The 13,562-nt window shown below is 42.8% G+C and overlaps 2 protein-coding genes across 4 annotated transcripts; one reads left to right on the forward strand and one right to left on the reverse strand.

Moving 5' to 3' along the window:
- Positions 1-18: 18 nt before the first annotated feature.
- Positions 19-2,819, forward strand: U4-U6-60K (U4-U6 small nuclear riboprotein factor 60K). 2 transcript variants are annotated; one of them, XM_035870785.2, is made up of 5 exons: positions 30-523; positions 646-1,180; positions 1,322-1,699; positions 1,790-2,003; positions 2,223-2,819. In XM_035870785.2, exons 2-5 carry the CDS (start codon positions 655-657, stop codon positions 2,680-2,682), a joined length of 1,578 nt encoding a protein of 525 aa, XP_035726678.1. In that variant the 5' UTR covers positions 30-523; positions 646-654; the 3' UTR covers positions 2,683-2,819. The 2 variants fall into 2 exon arrangements, with proteins under 2 accessions (XP_035726677.1, XP_035726678.1); XM_035870784.2 differs by having other exon boundaries at positions 19-523; positions 1,322-2,003.
- Positions 2,820-3,632: 813 nt separating this feature from the next.
- P5CS (Delta[1]-pyrroline-5-carboxylate synthase) lies at positions 3,633-10,747 on the reverse strand. Of its 2 annotated transcripts, none has more exons than XM_035870751.2 (7): positions 10,612-10,747; positions 8,565-8,901; positions 5,577-6,224; positions 4,679-5,496; positions 4,234-4,524; positions 3,968-4,160; positions 3,633-3,829 (listed from the first exon to the last, which is right to left on the reverse strand). In XM_035870751.2, the coding sequence occupies exons 1-6, from the start codon at positions 10,708-10,710 to the stop codon at positions 3,993-3,995; spliced, it is 2,361 nt and encodes a 786-aa protein (XP_035726644.1). In that variant the 5' UTR covers positions 10,711-10,747; the 3' UTR covers positions 3,633-3,829; positions 3,968-3,992. The 2 variants fall into 2 exon arrangements, with proteins under 2 accessions (XP_035726644.1, XP_085520448.1); XM_085664322.1 differs by having other exon boundaries at positions 3,953-4,160.
- Positions 10,748-13,562: the final 2,815 nt, after the last annotated feature.

The raw sequence follows: 13,562 nt of genomic DNA on the forward strand, positions 1-13,562 counted from the left end.
CAATTATTCTTTAAAACATTTGAATTCTCTTCTTTATCGTTTCTATTTTTTCTCCTTTACCTTTCTTCTTGTCGACGTGAAATGTTCCGCAAAGTGATTATCACGATAAATTCCACGAATTTGTTACTTGCAAACTAGCATAGGGATTATTGGAAGAAATCACGGAGGTACAATAAAAAGACATGGGATAATGAAGAAGCTCTTTACCTTTTAGTTTTACTTAAAGAGACGATAAGAAATAAGAATTATTTCTAAATAGAAAAAACGAGATATACGAGGCCATCCCTTTTTCTCATTAGCTAGTGATTATTTCGTTGCGTATTTGGCTGCAGTGTGCTTAACGTATTTATCTGGCGGCTTCATACACGTTTAAAATCTCAATGTTACGAACACAAATATTATTTCAATATTAATTGCAAATATAAAAGCGTATCTTTGGGTTTAAAGGATATTATCGCAGATGCAAAAAGATTAATTACAAGCGTAAATTCAAAACTCAAGACTGTAGATATTAAGCGTTAAGGTAAGATATTTTATCGAGTTGCTCATTTTGGAGGTTAGGATTATAAAGTCTATCGCGCGTTTAACCATTTCTATTGAATTCTTCGAAAGAGAAAAATGTATAATCGATTGATTCGTTAATAGTTTTCTATAATGTCGGACGACGAAGATTTGGTGTACGTGAAGAAACAAAAAATTGTACATTATGGATCCCTCGAAGAAGCAGAACGTACCCGTCTTGCCGCAGCGGCAGAATGTTCGGAAGAAGAAAAGGAAGCTGCTAATTCTAATGATGCTGTCAACGTATCCACCTTGGCCGGTAATATACACATCTCCAATGAATATATGGAATTGGAAGATGAAATGTCTAAAGATAGGCAAGCGTTGTTGGAAGAGTTTGAACGTAGAAAGAAAGCTAGACAGATCAATGTATCCACGGACGATTCGGAGGTAAAAAAGAATTTAAGACAGTTGGGCGAGCCCATATGTTTGTTCGGCGAAGGCCCTGCTGATAGACGAACGAGATTAAGAGAGTTACTGGCTAGTCTTGGGGAAGACGCGATAAAGAAGAAACACGAAGAGGAAGAGAAACCTGCTCACACGGTCGAAAGAGACACCGAATCTACTTGGTATCATGAAGGACCGGAATCTCTACAAATAGCTCGTTATTGGATAGCAAGTAATTTGTACTTTTCGACGTTATTATTTGTGCGTGTACGTGCGTGGTATATATATATATATATATATATACACACACATGTCTTTTCCTTTTCTTTTCAAAAAAACATAGGCATATGTTCATTGATAAGTTTGTTTACAGCATTTTCTTTGGCCAGGGCAAAAATTAGGTTGGAAAAAGCAAGACAGGATTTTGAATTGCCAGGTGCTACGCGTACAGCGCGTAGACAAGAACTTTTAAAGAAGCTACAAGCTCTATCTATATATTGTTCGCAAATTGGTGACACAAGACCGATATCGTTTTGTCAGTTTAGTCCAAATTCGAAGATTCTTGCTACAGCCTCGTGGTCTGGCTTATGCAAACTATGGTCGGTACCGGACTGTACTCTCTTACGAACACTCCAGGGACACACCTATAACGTTAGCTGCATCGTTTTTCATCCAAATGTCTCGCTTTCCGAAGAGGTTTTAGGGGATGGCGCAGGACAGACGTGCGTATTGGCATCTTGCGCTTCGGACGGTACGCTTGACGAATCTTTAGGATCTCGTAGGGTAGTAGATATTTGGAGGAACCTTTTTACGAGCTTTTTACGAGTTATCGTTCTTACAGGTACGGTCAAATTATGGTCCGGTGGTAAAGGGGAGGAACCTTTAGCAGAAGTCGAAGGGCACGAACCTCATAGAGTTTCGAGGATAGCCTTTCATCCATCCGGGAGATTTCTTGGAACCTGTTGTTACGATGCCTCCTGGCGGTTATGGGATTTGGAACAACAGGCAGAAGTTTTGCATCAAGAGGGTCATGCCAGAGCCGTACACTGCATGAGGTAGTGAAAATTTATTTTCTTTTCTTCTCTCTCTCTCTCTCTCTCTCTCTCTCTCTCTCTCTCTCTCTCTCCTTTTATTTATTTTATTTTTATCCTTTTATTTTTGTTTTTTCTCTCTTCTATTTCTCTTTTGAGCGATTTAATCGATCTCACTCGTATTCGCGAGTACGAGTTGTTTACGATATAACGGAGCGCATAGTAATCTATCATATGTAATAGCTTTCAGTGGGACGGCAGCGTAAATGCTACCGGGGGACATGATTCTTTCGGTAGAGTTTGGGATTTACGAACGGGTAGATGCATCATGTTCATGGAAGGGCATTTAAAATCTATCTTGGGCATCGATTTTTCACCGAATGGTTATCACATAGCAACAGCGAGCGAGGATAACACATGCAAGATCTGGGATTTACGGAAAAGGTCTTGCATATACACGATACCTGCTCATACGAATTTGTTATCGGACGTAAAATATCAGAGAGGAGAAGGACAGTATCTGGTTACGTCCTCGTACGATAACACGGCCAAGATTTGGTCTAATAAGACCTGGCAACCGTTAAAAACCTTGCCAGGGCACGACGGCAAGGTTATGTCCGTCGATGTATCTCCTGATCACAAATTCATCGCGACTAGCTCGTACGACAGAACATTTAAATTATGGGCACCCGAGAATATTTAAGACATCTGCTATGGAGTACCGGGCAAAAACCAAAAGAAAGAAAGAAATAATTATTTGTATTGTGTCGATATATGTAAGTAATAAAAGTGTCTTTACGCGCGCATCAGCTCTTGTCAATTCGTCGCGTCGAAATTATATTTACTCGGCGAGTGGATCGTGTTCTTTTTTAAAAGAAATTCTTAAAAGAAAATCTTGCTAATAGACGCTCGACGGAACATTCCGTTTTTACTCGATACGAGATAAAGGAATAGACTTTGATAAAACACTTTCGATCTCGAATGTCGTCCGACGTAGAAAATGTATTCTGCCACTATATCTAGGAGTGCAACGTATTGGACCCTGTACCATCATTATGGCACATCATTGAATGACCGTCTTAACGTCATTCCCGATAAAAGCCAATTTATGTAAATATTTACTTATACGCGTGAAAGCTGTTCGAGATATTCAAGGCGAATCATCTATTTACATAATATATCGCAGTTGCATTATCAGTCGATACTTTTAACGAGTAAACGAATGATTATCGTCGAAACGTTTTTCTTAACGCATAAGATACGTACATCCATATATTTCGCGGCGTAATTGTCGAATATTTGAAAAGGGAATAAGACCGAGCAGAGTCTCGACGTAAGAAAACTGACGAAGGAAAACGAGTAAGAATATAGAAGAATTTGGAAGAAGCAACTCTCTTTCTACTCGAGCGAGCGATAGAGTCGGCGAAAATCGTTGAAAATTTTTAACCCTCGATATCGTTGCGTTATTAACGAACTTTTTGCGACCAAACTTTTTCATTGCAACAGGGAGGAGGAGGAGGAGGAGGAGGAGGAGGGGGGGGCGGAAATAACTGCTCGGAATCGTCGAATTAACGTCAAGTTTAGTTGACTAACTTGGCCACGGTTGACTCTTTGTGCAATTGCTCGCGTCTCATTTCATTTGTAATAATTAGCTTAATTAGCCATAATTTTATTTACATTATATACAGAGGAGAGAGAGAGGGGGGAGGGTGGGGAGGAGGGAGCGGGGGAAAGAAAGAAAGAGATTATAGTTTAAGCACTCGTCGTTACCGGTCGTTCCGGAAAAATCCTTATCGTAGCCTTCCTCTAATAGAAATTCTTCCCACGGATTTTTCTTTCGCCTCGCAGACCTAGAAACGTAAAGTACGAAAATCGAACGGTGTCTTAGATGGCGGTGTTTTACAACGGACGATAGTAAATAATGATTGTTTTTATCGATCGCGTATCGTTTTAAAATAATTGACAATGTTTACGCTCGAGCTTCGTACTTCGTCGTACTCCGTCGTACTCGATTTATTTATACTCGTTCAAAGGCAACGATTGATGCAACCAAGTCTTGTCGCCGCCTTCGGCAAAGTCCGCAGCAGCGTGTCCGTCTCCGTGCAAAATCCATTTCGTTGTCAAGAGACCGTCTACTCCTACCGGGCCACGCGCGTGAATTCGAGCCGTTGAAATGCCAACCTTAAAAAGGAAAGATTTCGTTCGAGTAAAATTCCTTCCCTTTGAGAATTATCTCACAAATTTCGGCTCTTACCTCAGCACCAAGGCCAAATCTATAACCATCGGAGAATCTGGTGCTCGCGTTATGAAATACGCAAGCGCTGTCGACCTCTCTTTGAAAGTGAACCGCCCTCTCGTTATTCTCCGTAACGATGACGTCCGTATGCGCGCTCCCGTACTTGTAGATATGAGTTATAGCATCTTCGATATCGGAGACGACCTCGATCGTACACTCGAGGGAACCGTACTCGGTTCTCATACTCTTCGCGGCAGGCGGTCCGAACGTCAATAACTCCCTCAGTTTTGGCCCCGAGTAGATCTTCACCTGGACGTTTCGGATGAAGATTCTTTATTAGCGTAAATGAGATTAAAGTGGTCTGTATAATGCGGCCTATGTGTATATATATAAATATATATATATATATATATATATATATATATATTTATATAATATATATATATATATGTATATTACTCACGCCCTCCTTTTGCAGCATGTTACAAACGTCCGTAAAGAAGGACCCGTTCATGTGGCTCTCGTGGATTAGCAACGTTTCCATGGCGTTGCAAGCTGCCGGATAATCGCACTTCGAGTCTCTCACAATTTTGAGGGCCTTATCCAGATCGGCCTGTTTATCGACGTAAACGTGACAGATACCCTCGGCATGACCGAGTACCGGTATATGCTTCGACTGTTCTTGGATGGTACGTACGAGATCAGAACTACCGCGTGGAATAATAAGGTCGATGTGCTTTTCCATCGACAATAGGTCGCTTACGTCCTCTCTCGTCGATACGAGAGATATCGCGTTGGAGGCACCCACCGTACCGAGCGCTTCCTTCACCAATTCCATCAGATACTTGTTACTGTTGGTAGCTTCTTTTCCGCCCTTCAGGAGGAGTCCGTTGGCACTGGATATAGCAAGTGCTGCTACCTGCGGCAAGCTGTCGGGTCTCGATTCGAATATAACGAGAAGGACGCCGATCGGCACGGTTATCTGTTTAAGTTCCAATCCTTCGGCCAATTTGGTCCTTCTCAAGATACGACCAACGTTCTCCAAAGAGTCTTCCGCTATTTGCCGTAGACCCGCGCTCAAAGATTTCAATTTAGCGGAGGAAAGGGATAATCGCGAGAGCAAAGGTTTCGCAAGACCGGTCTTGCTCGCAGCCTCAAGATCCTTACCGTTTGCCTCTAGGATCTCTTTCTGTCGGGTCTCCAATAAATCAGCCAGAACGTTGATGCAGCTAGCTCGTTCGTCCGGTCGGAGTGCTTGCAACGTTCTACTGGCAACGCGTGCTGTGCGAGGGATTAATCAATTTACGAGGAATCAAATCGGTCATTGAGTTAATAATAAGAAATGGACGCTGGACGCTTACCATTCTCGGCGACAACCTCGACGGGCATCGAGGAGCCGGTGGTCTCCGTGAAGAACGTGCCGATCTTCCTACCCGACATGATGCTCTTGATTGCCTTCTCTTGAGTGCCATTGCAAATAACGACCGAGACCCCACGGTCCAGAGCCCATAGAGCAGCGTTTACTTTCGAATCCATACCACCTGTACCGACTTTAGACTTTTGTCCAAACTTTATCGTACCCCTCAAGTCCGAACTAAAGGTATGCAACATCTTGGCGCCATCCTGCCACGGGGGAAGATTGTATATACCATCGACGTCGCTCATCAAAATGAGTAGATCGGCCTGAACCTCTGCCGCCAACATCGCAGCCAAAGAGTCGTTGTCCTTTATGGATATTCCTCTTCTTCCACCTCCGCCAGCTACTTCCTCGTCAACGTGAGGCGGTGGCGAGACCGCATCGTTGGTATTGATGATTGGCACTATGTTCAGACTGATCAATTCGCTCAACGTGCTAAACAGGTTTTTTCTGGTCTCCTCGTTGTAAAAGTCAGGCTTCGTTACCAACACCTGTGCCAGCTTCACGCCGTATTGAGCGAACATGGCATCGTAGAGAGACATAAGCCCGGACTGGCCCACGGCCGCTGCCGCTCTAGGTTCCAAAAGTGTTCCTAGGACATTGAGCGATTATAGTTAACATGAGAATTTACGAGAATTTACGTTTTTATTATCTAATGCCATAGCGAACGTGCCCCGACAACGACAATAATAGGAAAGATCGAGAGAACCTCGTTCGTTTCGGCCTCATTTTCGACAGCTCTCTCTCTCTCTCTCTCTCTCTCTCTCTCTCTCTCTCTCTCTCTCTCTCTCTCTCTCTCTCTCTCTCTCTCTCTCTCTCACTCTCTCTCTCTCTGATCCTCTAATACGGAAAATCTAGACAGGTCTTCTTTATGATCTTTATTTACGATCAGAGTTGGCAATTAAGCACGTTCCCAAGGAAAGCGGGCAAGTCCAAGTGGGAATAAGAGAAAAACAAAGTGGAAAGTTCCTTCGCTAAACTCTCATTGGATTCGATCGAAAAGTTTGTTTCCTCAACGAGAAAGAGAGAAAAGAATCCTTTTCCTCTCTTTGATGCTTTGATTAATCTCTCATTCCTCCTCTTAATTCCATCAGGGAATTCGTGGAAAATTCTTATAGAAGCACCGACTCGGAGAGTTACTTTGGAAAATATCGAGAAGAGGGTATATCGATTTACGATTCGAAACTTTTTTAAGGAAAGAAAAGCGTATTGGTTTCTTTTTCACGTGATATAAAAAAATTTAACTTCTACCGTATCCTCCGTCTTATTTATTTACCTCTTAACTCGGTCGAATTATTACGATAAGCAGTTGTCATTGGTAAGTTGAAATTGGTAATTGGAAACGGATATAATAGGGTAATTTCCTCTCGCTTTTAATGGAGTTCTCAGGTGTGAAATAATTCTCCGCGGACTTTGAGTTTGTCGGGCAGCTAATTTAATATCTAGGAAAGGAATAACACCGTAACCGCCGACGATAAGATAGTTTGACGACGCGTGGCTTGTTATATCTAGGAAGAGAAATTCGTACCGTTTACGTTATCGTACGATTCGATAGGGACTCGATTTTCGCTTTCAGAAAGGATCTACGAGGATCGTTATATCCGTTTCCGTTTTCGCATTTGATCTGAATCTTTTCATATCCACATATATGTATATCAGAGATTTTATTTTGTTTTAACTTTTATCATAGACACACCTAGAGGTACTTGGCGCGCGTATGCGTTAAGCGGAAATAAATGGAAAGTCGCGAAAATGCGACGCGCTTGCGACCGCGAAGATTATAAAATTTTCTTTGGTTCGCGTAGTACGTAGATAATTCTTAGGCTCTTGCGTATGTAGTTTCGCGCTTGCATTCTCACTCGCCGTTGGAAATTTATTCTTTTCTTCCCGTGGGAGCAGCCATCGCCGATAAAGTTTTATCAACGTCGTTCCTCGTTGGTCAAAATTTATACGACTCGACTGTAACGGCAATTTTTATTTTAGCCATCTATCCGATGTAATCCCAAGATTCTATCCTACGAGATATTATATCTCGTTTTTCTTTTTTCCCTCTTTCATAATATATCAAGTAGCGTCTCCGGCCGTTTCCTTTGTTTACATTTTCTTTCAACTTTGTTCTTGGGAGAGTATTTTGAGTTTGGCTTTTCGGTCGTGAGGTTATTCATCGAACGCACTTTTCATCTACCGGATCGTCGAATAACGTCGTGGTTGGTAATTCTTTTGACAAAAGAATACATTCTCTTGCGTTTTGCATAAGTGCAATAACGGAAATATTCACGGTAGGATTACGGAGAAGCTTAGAGGATGGGTAACGTGTAAACGTAGAGAGACGTAGAGAAACGTCGTGGGAGTTTCTTTCTCTCTCTCTCTCTCTCTCTCTCTCTCTCTCTCTCATCTTCAAAACTCGTTAGCTCGTTCTACGAAGGAAGGATACGAAGAGCAGCGGAAAATCGAGATTCGTATTAAATAGTGCTGCGGCGTATCACCTGTTTCAATTTGCAGTTAACTAATAACGGGAAAAATGATTTCGTGTTTCGTCGGTTTGTATTTTCGCGACTTTAAGTCTAATCTAGCAGTTCCACTTTTAGATTCCCCCTTTTTAAAAGGGGATAGAGAGAAATGCAAAGTTGGTCCGCGAACGATTTAAATTAATTTTCCCCGGACGTTTTATCCTTTCTCGATTACGAGCAAATCTTTCTATCGACAGGACATTCGCGGCGAGAGGATTGGCATTTTACTTTACGCTTCGCATAAAACTAACGAGATTGATTTTATTTTTTACGCGAATCCTGAATCGATTCCTTTTTTATCCTTATTCGTCTTCGTTCGTTACGTATCGTTACGTTTGGTTAGAGGACGCGCGATAATTATCTATTAGACGTCCCTAATAGTCTAGTAATAATGTACGCTGGTATGCTCTGCCTATACTTACCGGCATGTTCACGCGTATGGTCTGCCGGGCTAAGTGTCTCTCGCATCGACAAAGACATGAGCAGCTCTTGCGTGAGTTTTTGCTTGCCGAAGGCAACGGCTCCGCTAGTAACCATGATGCATTCTCGACCTTCGTTCTGGCACTCGGCCACTTGCTCGACGATGGAGGCTAAACGACCAAGGGCCAGACCGTGCTCGTCCTCTCTCGTGATCACCGCGCTTCCGAGTTTGACGACCAATCTACGAGCATACTTCAGCTGGCTGCGATCGTTGAAAGTCGCCGCACGTCGTGGTCTTTCGGAAGTTTGCAGCTCCCTTCGCAGCTCCACTCGGTTGCCCTTTGAAAAGCGTCAAATGACATTGAACTAGATCAATCTTCCTTATCATTTTCCTTGGTCGTTTCAAGAACTTGTCTCTCTCTCTCTCTCTCTCTCTTTTATATTTAAAACCGTACCATTGCCTAATTAGACATTTCAGGTGGGGTAGCTTTCGATTTGCCAATCTTATCTTTTTATTTTATCTCGTATGATTTATCATCGTCGAGAAAACGATTATTCCATACCGAGTAGAATCATACTTTTATCCTCGCCCGATACCGCACAGCGCGCCTTGGAATTTTTTATGTTTGAAATTATTTAATGTTATCTTATACTCGGGATTGTTAAAGATAAAGATCGACGGGAGCAGCGACGGACGGAGAGCAATTTAGATAACAACTCCTTCCCCGTCTCTTCTCAACGTGATCTCTTTAAATATTCCTTTTCTTTTCTTTTTTTTCTTTTTTTTTTTTTTTTCTTCCTTTTTTTATCGCTCGCGTATGTGAAATCGTAATCGCGTTAGGAACACGAGCGAGGTTACGTCTTTTTATCTTTTTATTACTTTTATTTCTGATCGTCGATCGCAACGACGTAAATCTCGAGGAATTTCGCAATTTCAATGTAATCATCTACTTGCAAGGACGTGCTTTGGAAAACGATCTCACGCGTCGTTCTTATCTCTGAATCCGTTCGATACGCTTGATCCATTTTTGCGAAAATATTTTACGTCCGATCATAAGCGGAACGCGAAGACGAACGCGAGTAGGAGGGAAAGGAGATCGATTCCTGATGATATTAATCTCATTTGTTTATTTTCTTTCCCCATCGCGCTTATTCTATTACGCTCCTAACGAATTTCCTTCGATATCATAAATCATCTACCGGGGATGGTCGTCGAGTCGAAGGTAGAAAGGCGAAATGACGCGTTGTCGCGTATACTTATTTGCATATACATAGGTTAAACGATGGAAGGTTGCGAGAGCAACGTGGAAAGGACGATTCGAAGAACAATAGGGTAAATTACGGCGAAGGCTTTCACTCGAAAATCACTTAAACGTCTCCTAGAGAGAAGGTATACGCTCGAGAGAACTCATAGTTATAGTTATAGAATACGTAATTGACTAGGTTACATGGATTTATCGTTTCCGTACAGCTGATCCGATTTAATTACCGATCCGATAATATATTATTATAACGTTTCTCAATTTGACAGAGTTTCGTACTTTTCAAGGGCGTGACTTTCAATCGATACTCAATGGCTTGCGTAAGAAATAAATTTGTCGTTGCAATTAAGCAACACTTTATTAGAATGCAATAGAATTGCTTATTCGTTTTGTTTCGACATGGCAAACATAGAACGATACGGCAAATGTTTATGAAAACAAATAGCTATTATATATCCACCAATGTTCCTCTACGTAATTCCATAAATATCGTACACGCACGCGAATGTGTTATCTTCGTTTAATCGACTCTGCTGAGATCGCAAGCTACGATCGACGACGATTACGACGGACGTTTCCGTTCGTCGAATTTCAATGAGCCGATAATTTCTGAATCCGCATGTCGGCCGCGTTCATCGAAAACTACGTCAATTTCGTTACGCTAATCGACTCGGATCAACGATTCTAGAAATTATTGCGTCCTACGCGTTTCGATTTAGAGAGAGAGAGAGACAGAGAGAGAGAGAGAGAGAGATCTTTGAAAACGAATTAACATGTTTGAACGTACGGTTTGATCCGGTAATCTCAGTCCCGTCGACGACGAGGCAAATCTCCTTCCGCATTGTCCGAGCCTGCTGGATCTCGCCAGCAACATCGATAAATACATGCCGACGATTTCTTTTTCCTCTCCTTCTCTCGACAATTTGATCGATCACCAAGATTCTCCGATGACACTAGAGAGTCATGAGTTTCGATTGCAAACGTGAAATTGGAGAAACAAGATGTCGATGAATAAATGAACGAAAGACAGAGAGAGAGAGAGAGAGAGAGAGAGAGAGAGAGAGAGAGAGAGAGAGAGAGAGAGAGAGAGAGAGACAGAGAAAAAGAAAAGGAAAAGAGAAGAAAACCTCGCAAACGGAGGCAGCAAGAGCGGCCGCCACGATGGTCAACGACGCACTACTAGATAGCTAGCTTATGAAGAAATCAACGGCGAAGAACAGAAGAAATCAACGCGTCGTTATCAAAGTTGTCTTCGAGATTAGAGAGAGATCTAATTGCTTCGAGGAACAACGTGATCTTATATTTATCGTAGAGAGGGTGTTTAAAGAAGCAAAACAAAAATATGATTCAACATCTATCAGATTCTCGATCGGACGATTTCGAACGATTTCGAACGATTCCGAACGATTCCGAACGATTTTGAACGAACTTTTTTGTTCTATTCTTTTTTCTTTCTCCCACCCCTACGTCGCCCTGATTATACGGTTCGCTCAAAGATTGCTCGTACTTTGACCTTACGATATGACGATAACTTCATCGTATACGTATTTGCGCGAATGATCGAGTATTAACGCGTCTAATTACTCGACTATTATCGTTTTTCTTACATTTACCGAGTTCCCCGAATAATTAATTTTCTTCGACGTATGAATGAATAATCTATTTAACTTTTGGATTAATTAACTTCCTCTTTGAGAATTGGGAAGATCGATGAAAGGAATTAGTCGAAATTTCATTATGAGCGAAAAGGCGAATAGCGTGCTCCCCATACTAGAAATATAGATTTTCATCGATTCACATATCTCCAAAGAAATCTGAGAGTGTGCTTTCGTTGATCTTCTAAATCGGATAATATTAAGAAAAGTCAGGCGTAAAAGGGTGAGTATACCACTCGAGAAGGATAACGATCGATGTAATAATTACAACGTCCGAGGCCATTATTGCGCCCCATTATGTTCCCGACCCGAGAATTGGAAAACGTAAGAATCAATAATAAATAATAAAGAAGAATTTTAGGTCGATTGGTAAAAAGTAACAAGTTCTGATACATTGCACTTTTCACTTAAACGATGTTTTAACATTTTTTTCTCACTTTGGACACTTAACGACGTTAATAATTATTATTAATGCGATATTATTTCAGCGACGGTGCTGGGTTCCATCAGGGTTGGTTGGCGTATCTCCCCTGTGGGTAGGGGGTAGTAGAATACTCCCACAGTACTCCCTGCTTGTCGTAAGAGGCGACTAAAAGGGACTGTGTGAATGGTGTGTGAATGTTCTCGTACGGCTATTCCTTTCTTTGTTCTTCTCTCATCTCTTTCTCTATTCTTTCTCTCTCTAACTTCCTTCCGTTCCTTTCCTTTCCTTTGGGGAGCTTGCCTCCCAATAATATTGATACTTTATTTTATCATGGATAGTACATCTACAGTCATAAGCGGGCGTGGGAGGGATACCTACGCCACGGCGGTGTCAGGTGGTGGTAGGGCAGGCCACCCGCCGTCGTCAACCAGCGACTGCCAGGAGCTCGGGGTAGGCAACCTGGCCCCAGCTCTGGATACTGCATCAGGAAGGGCACCACAGGTAGGCGACCTGGCCTGCGGTGTATCCAATGCGCCAGGAAGGGTAGAAAGGAAGGGAAGGGTAGTAAGGGAAGATAGCTACTACTTGGAGGACGTTGAGAGCATGCAGCGCTACAGCTCGACGTCACCTGTCCTGGTGAGAACGCACAAACGTGCGAGGTCCCCGACCTACTCCTCAGAGGAAGAGGAGTTAAGGGTAGACTTGGACGGGTCGAATAAGCAAGGACCGGCAAAGACTCTAGAATCTGTTTTGGATACTGACAGGCTGTTGAAACACATCAGGGATGTTATCCAAGGAGCCGAAAACGTGAGGAAAAGATTCATCAAAACTGAGGACGAAGCTTCAAGAAAGATGAAACATTGCCATAATGAGATGCTGGAAATGATTGATATCCTAAGGGAGAGGCTTCATATTGAAGCAGATGATCCTCCTTCAACCAAGGAAACCATTGCGCAGCTAAAGAAAGAAATTAGGGCCAAGGAGGTGAGCATTAGAGAGTTGACGGAAGAAATTGACCATTGCAAGAAAGAAAATAGGAAAATACCATTAAACCCCTTGGCTGCGAGGAGCCAAACAATGACCCGGGGTACTGCAGCTCCTGGTCCCTGCAGAGGACCGTCTGCACTGATCTCAACATCGGATCGTCATACAACGGATAGTAACCCAATAGATATACAGGAGTTAGTCGAGTCGGTGGGGATACTGGAAAATACTATCAGCAGTATGCAGCAGCAGACAACGATTGGAGCTGATGGGCCACACAAAGGCCCCACCCTCCGTGCTGAGTCCACTCGATCCCCTGCGGAACAGGAAGGAGTCAACGTCTCCTTGAGGGGAGGGAAGAGGAAGAGTGGGACGCAGAGAAGAAGGGAGAGGAGACAAAGGGAAAGAGAAGTCGCTGAAATTTCCCTATTCTGTACCGAGGAGACGGCGTACAAAGAAACGCTCCTCCAGGCCACGGAGAAAATTAATATAAAGGAGCTGGGGATCGACAGCATGAGGTGCAGAAGAGGCCTCACGGGCGCCTTCATATGGCAGGTACGAGGTAAAGGGGCAAATGAGAAGGCCGACCGGGTGGCGGAGGCCTTAAAGAGTGCCGTCCCAGAAGCGAAGATTACTCGCCCCCTGCGTACGAGCACCATTAGGTTGGTGGGACTG

Source organism: Vespa mandarinia, unplaced genomic scaffold (genome assembly GCF_050613455.1).
Source record: "Vespa mandarinia isolate Hongniang unplaced genomic scaffold, ASM5061345v1 scaffold_39, whole genome shotgun sequence".
Lineage (NCBI taxonomy): Eukaryota > Metazoa > Arthropoda > Insecta > Hymenoptera > Vespidae > Vespa > Vespa mandarinia.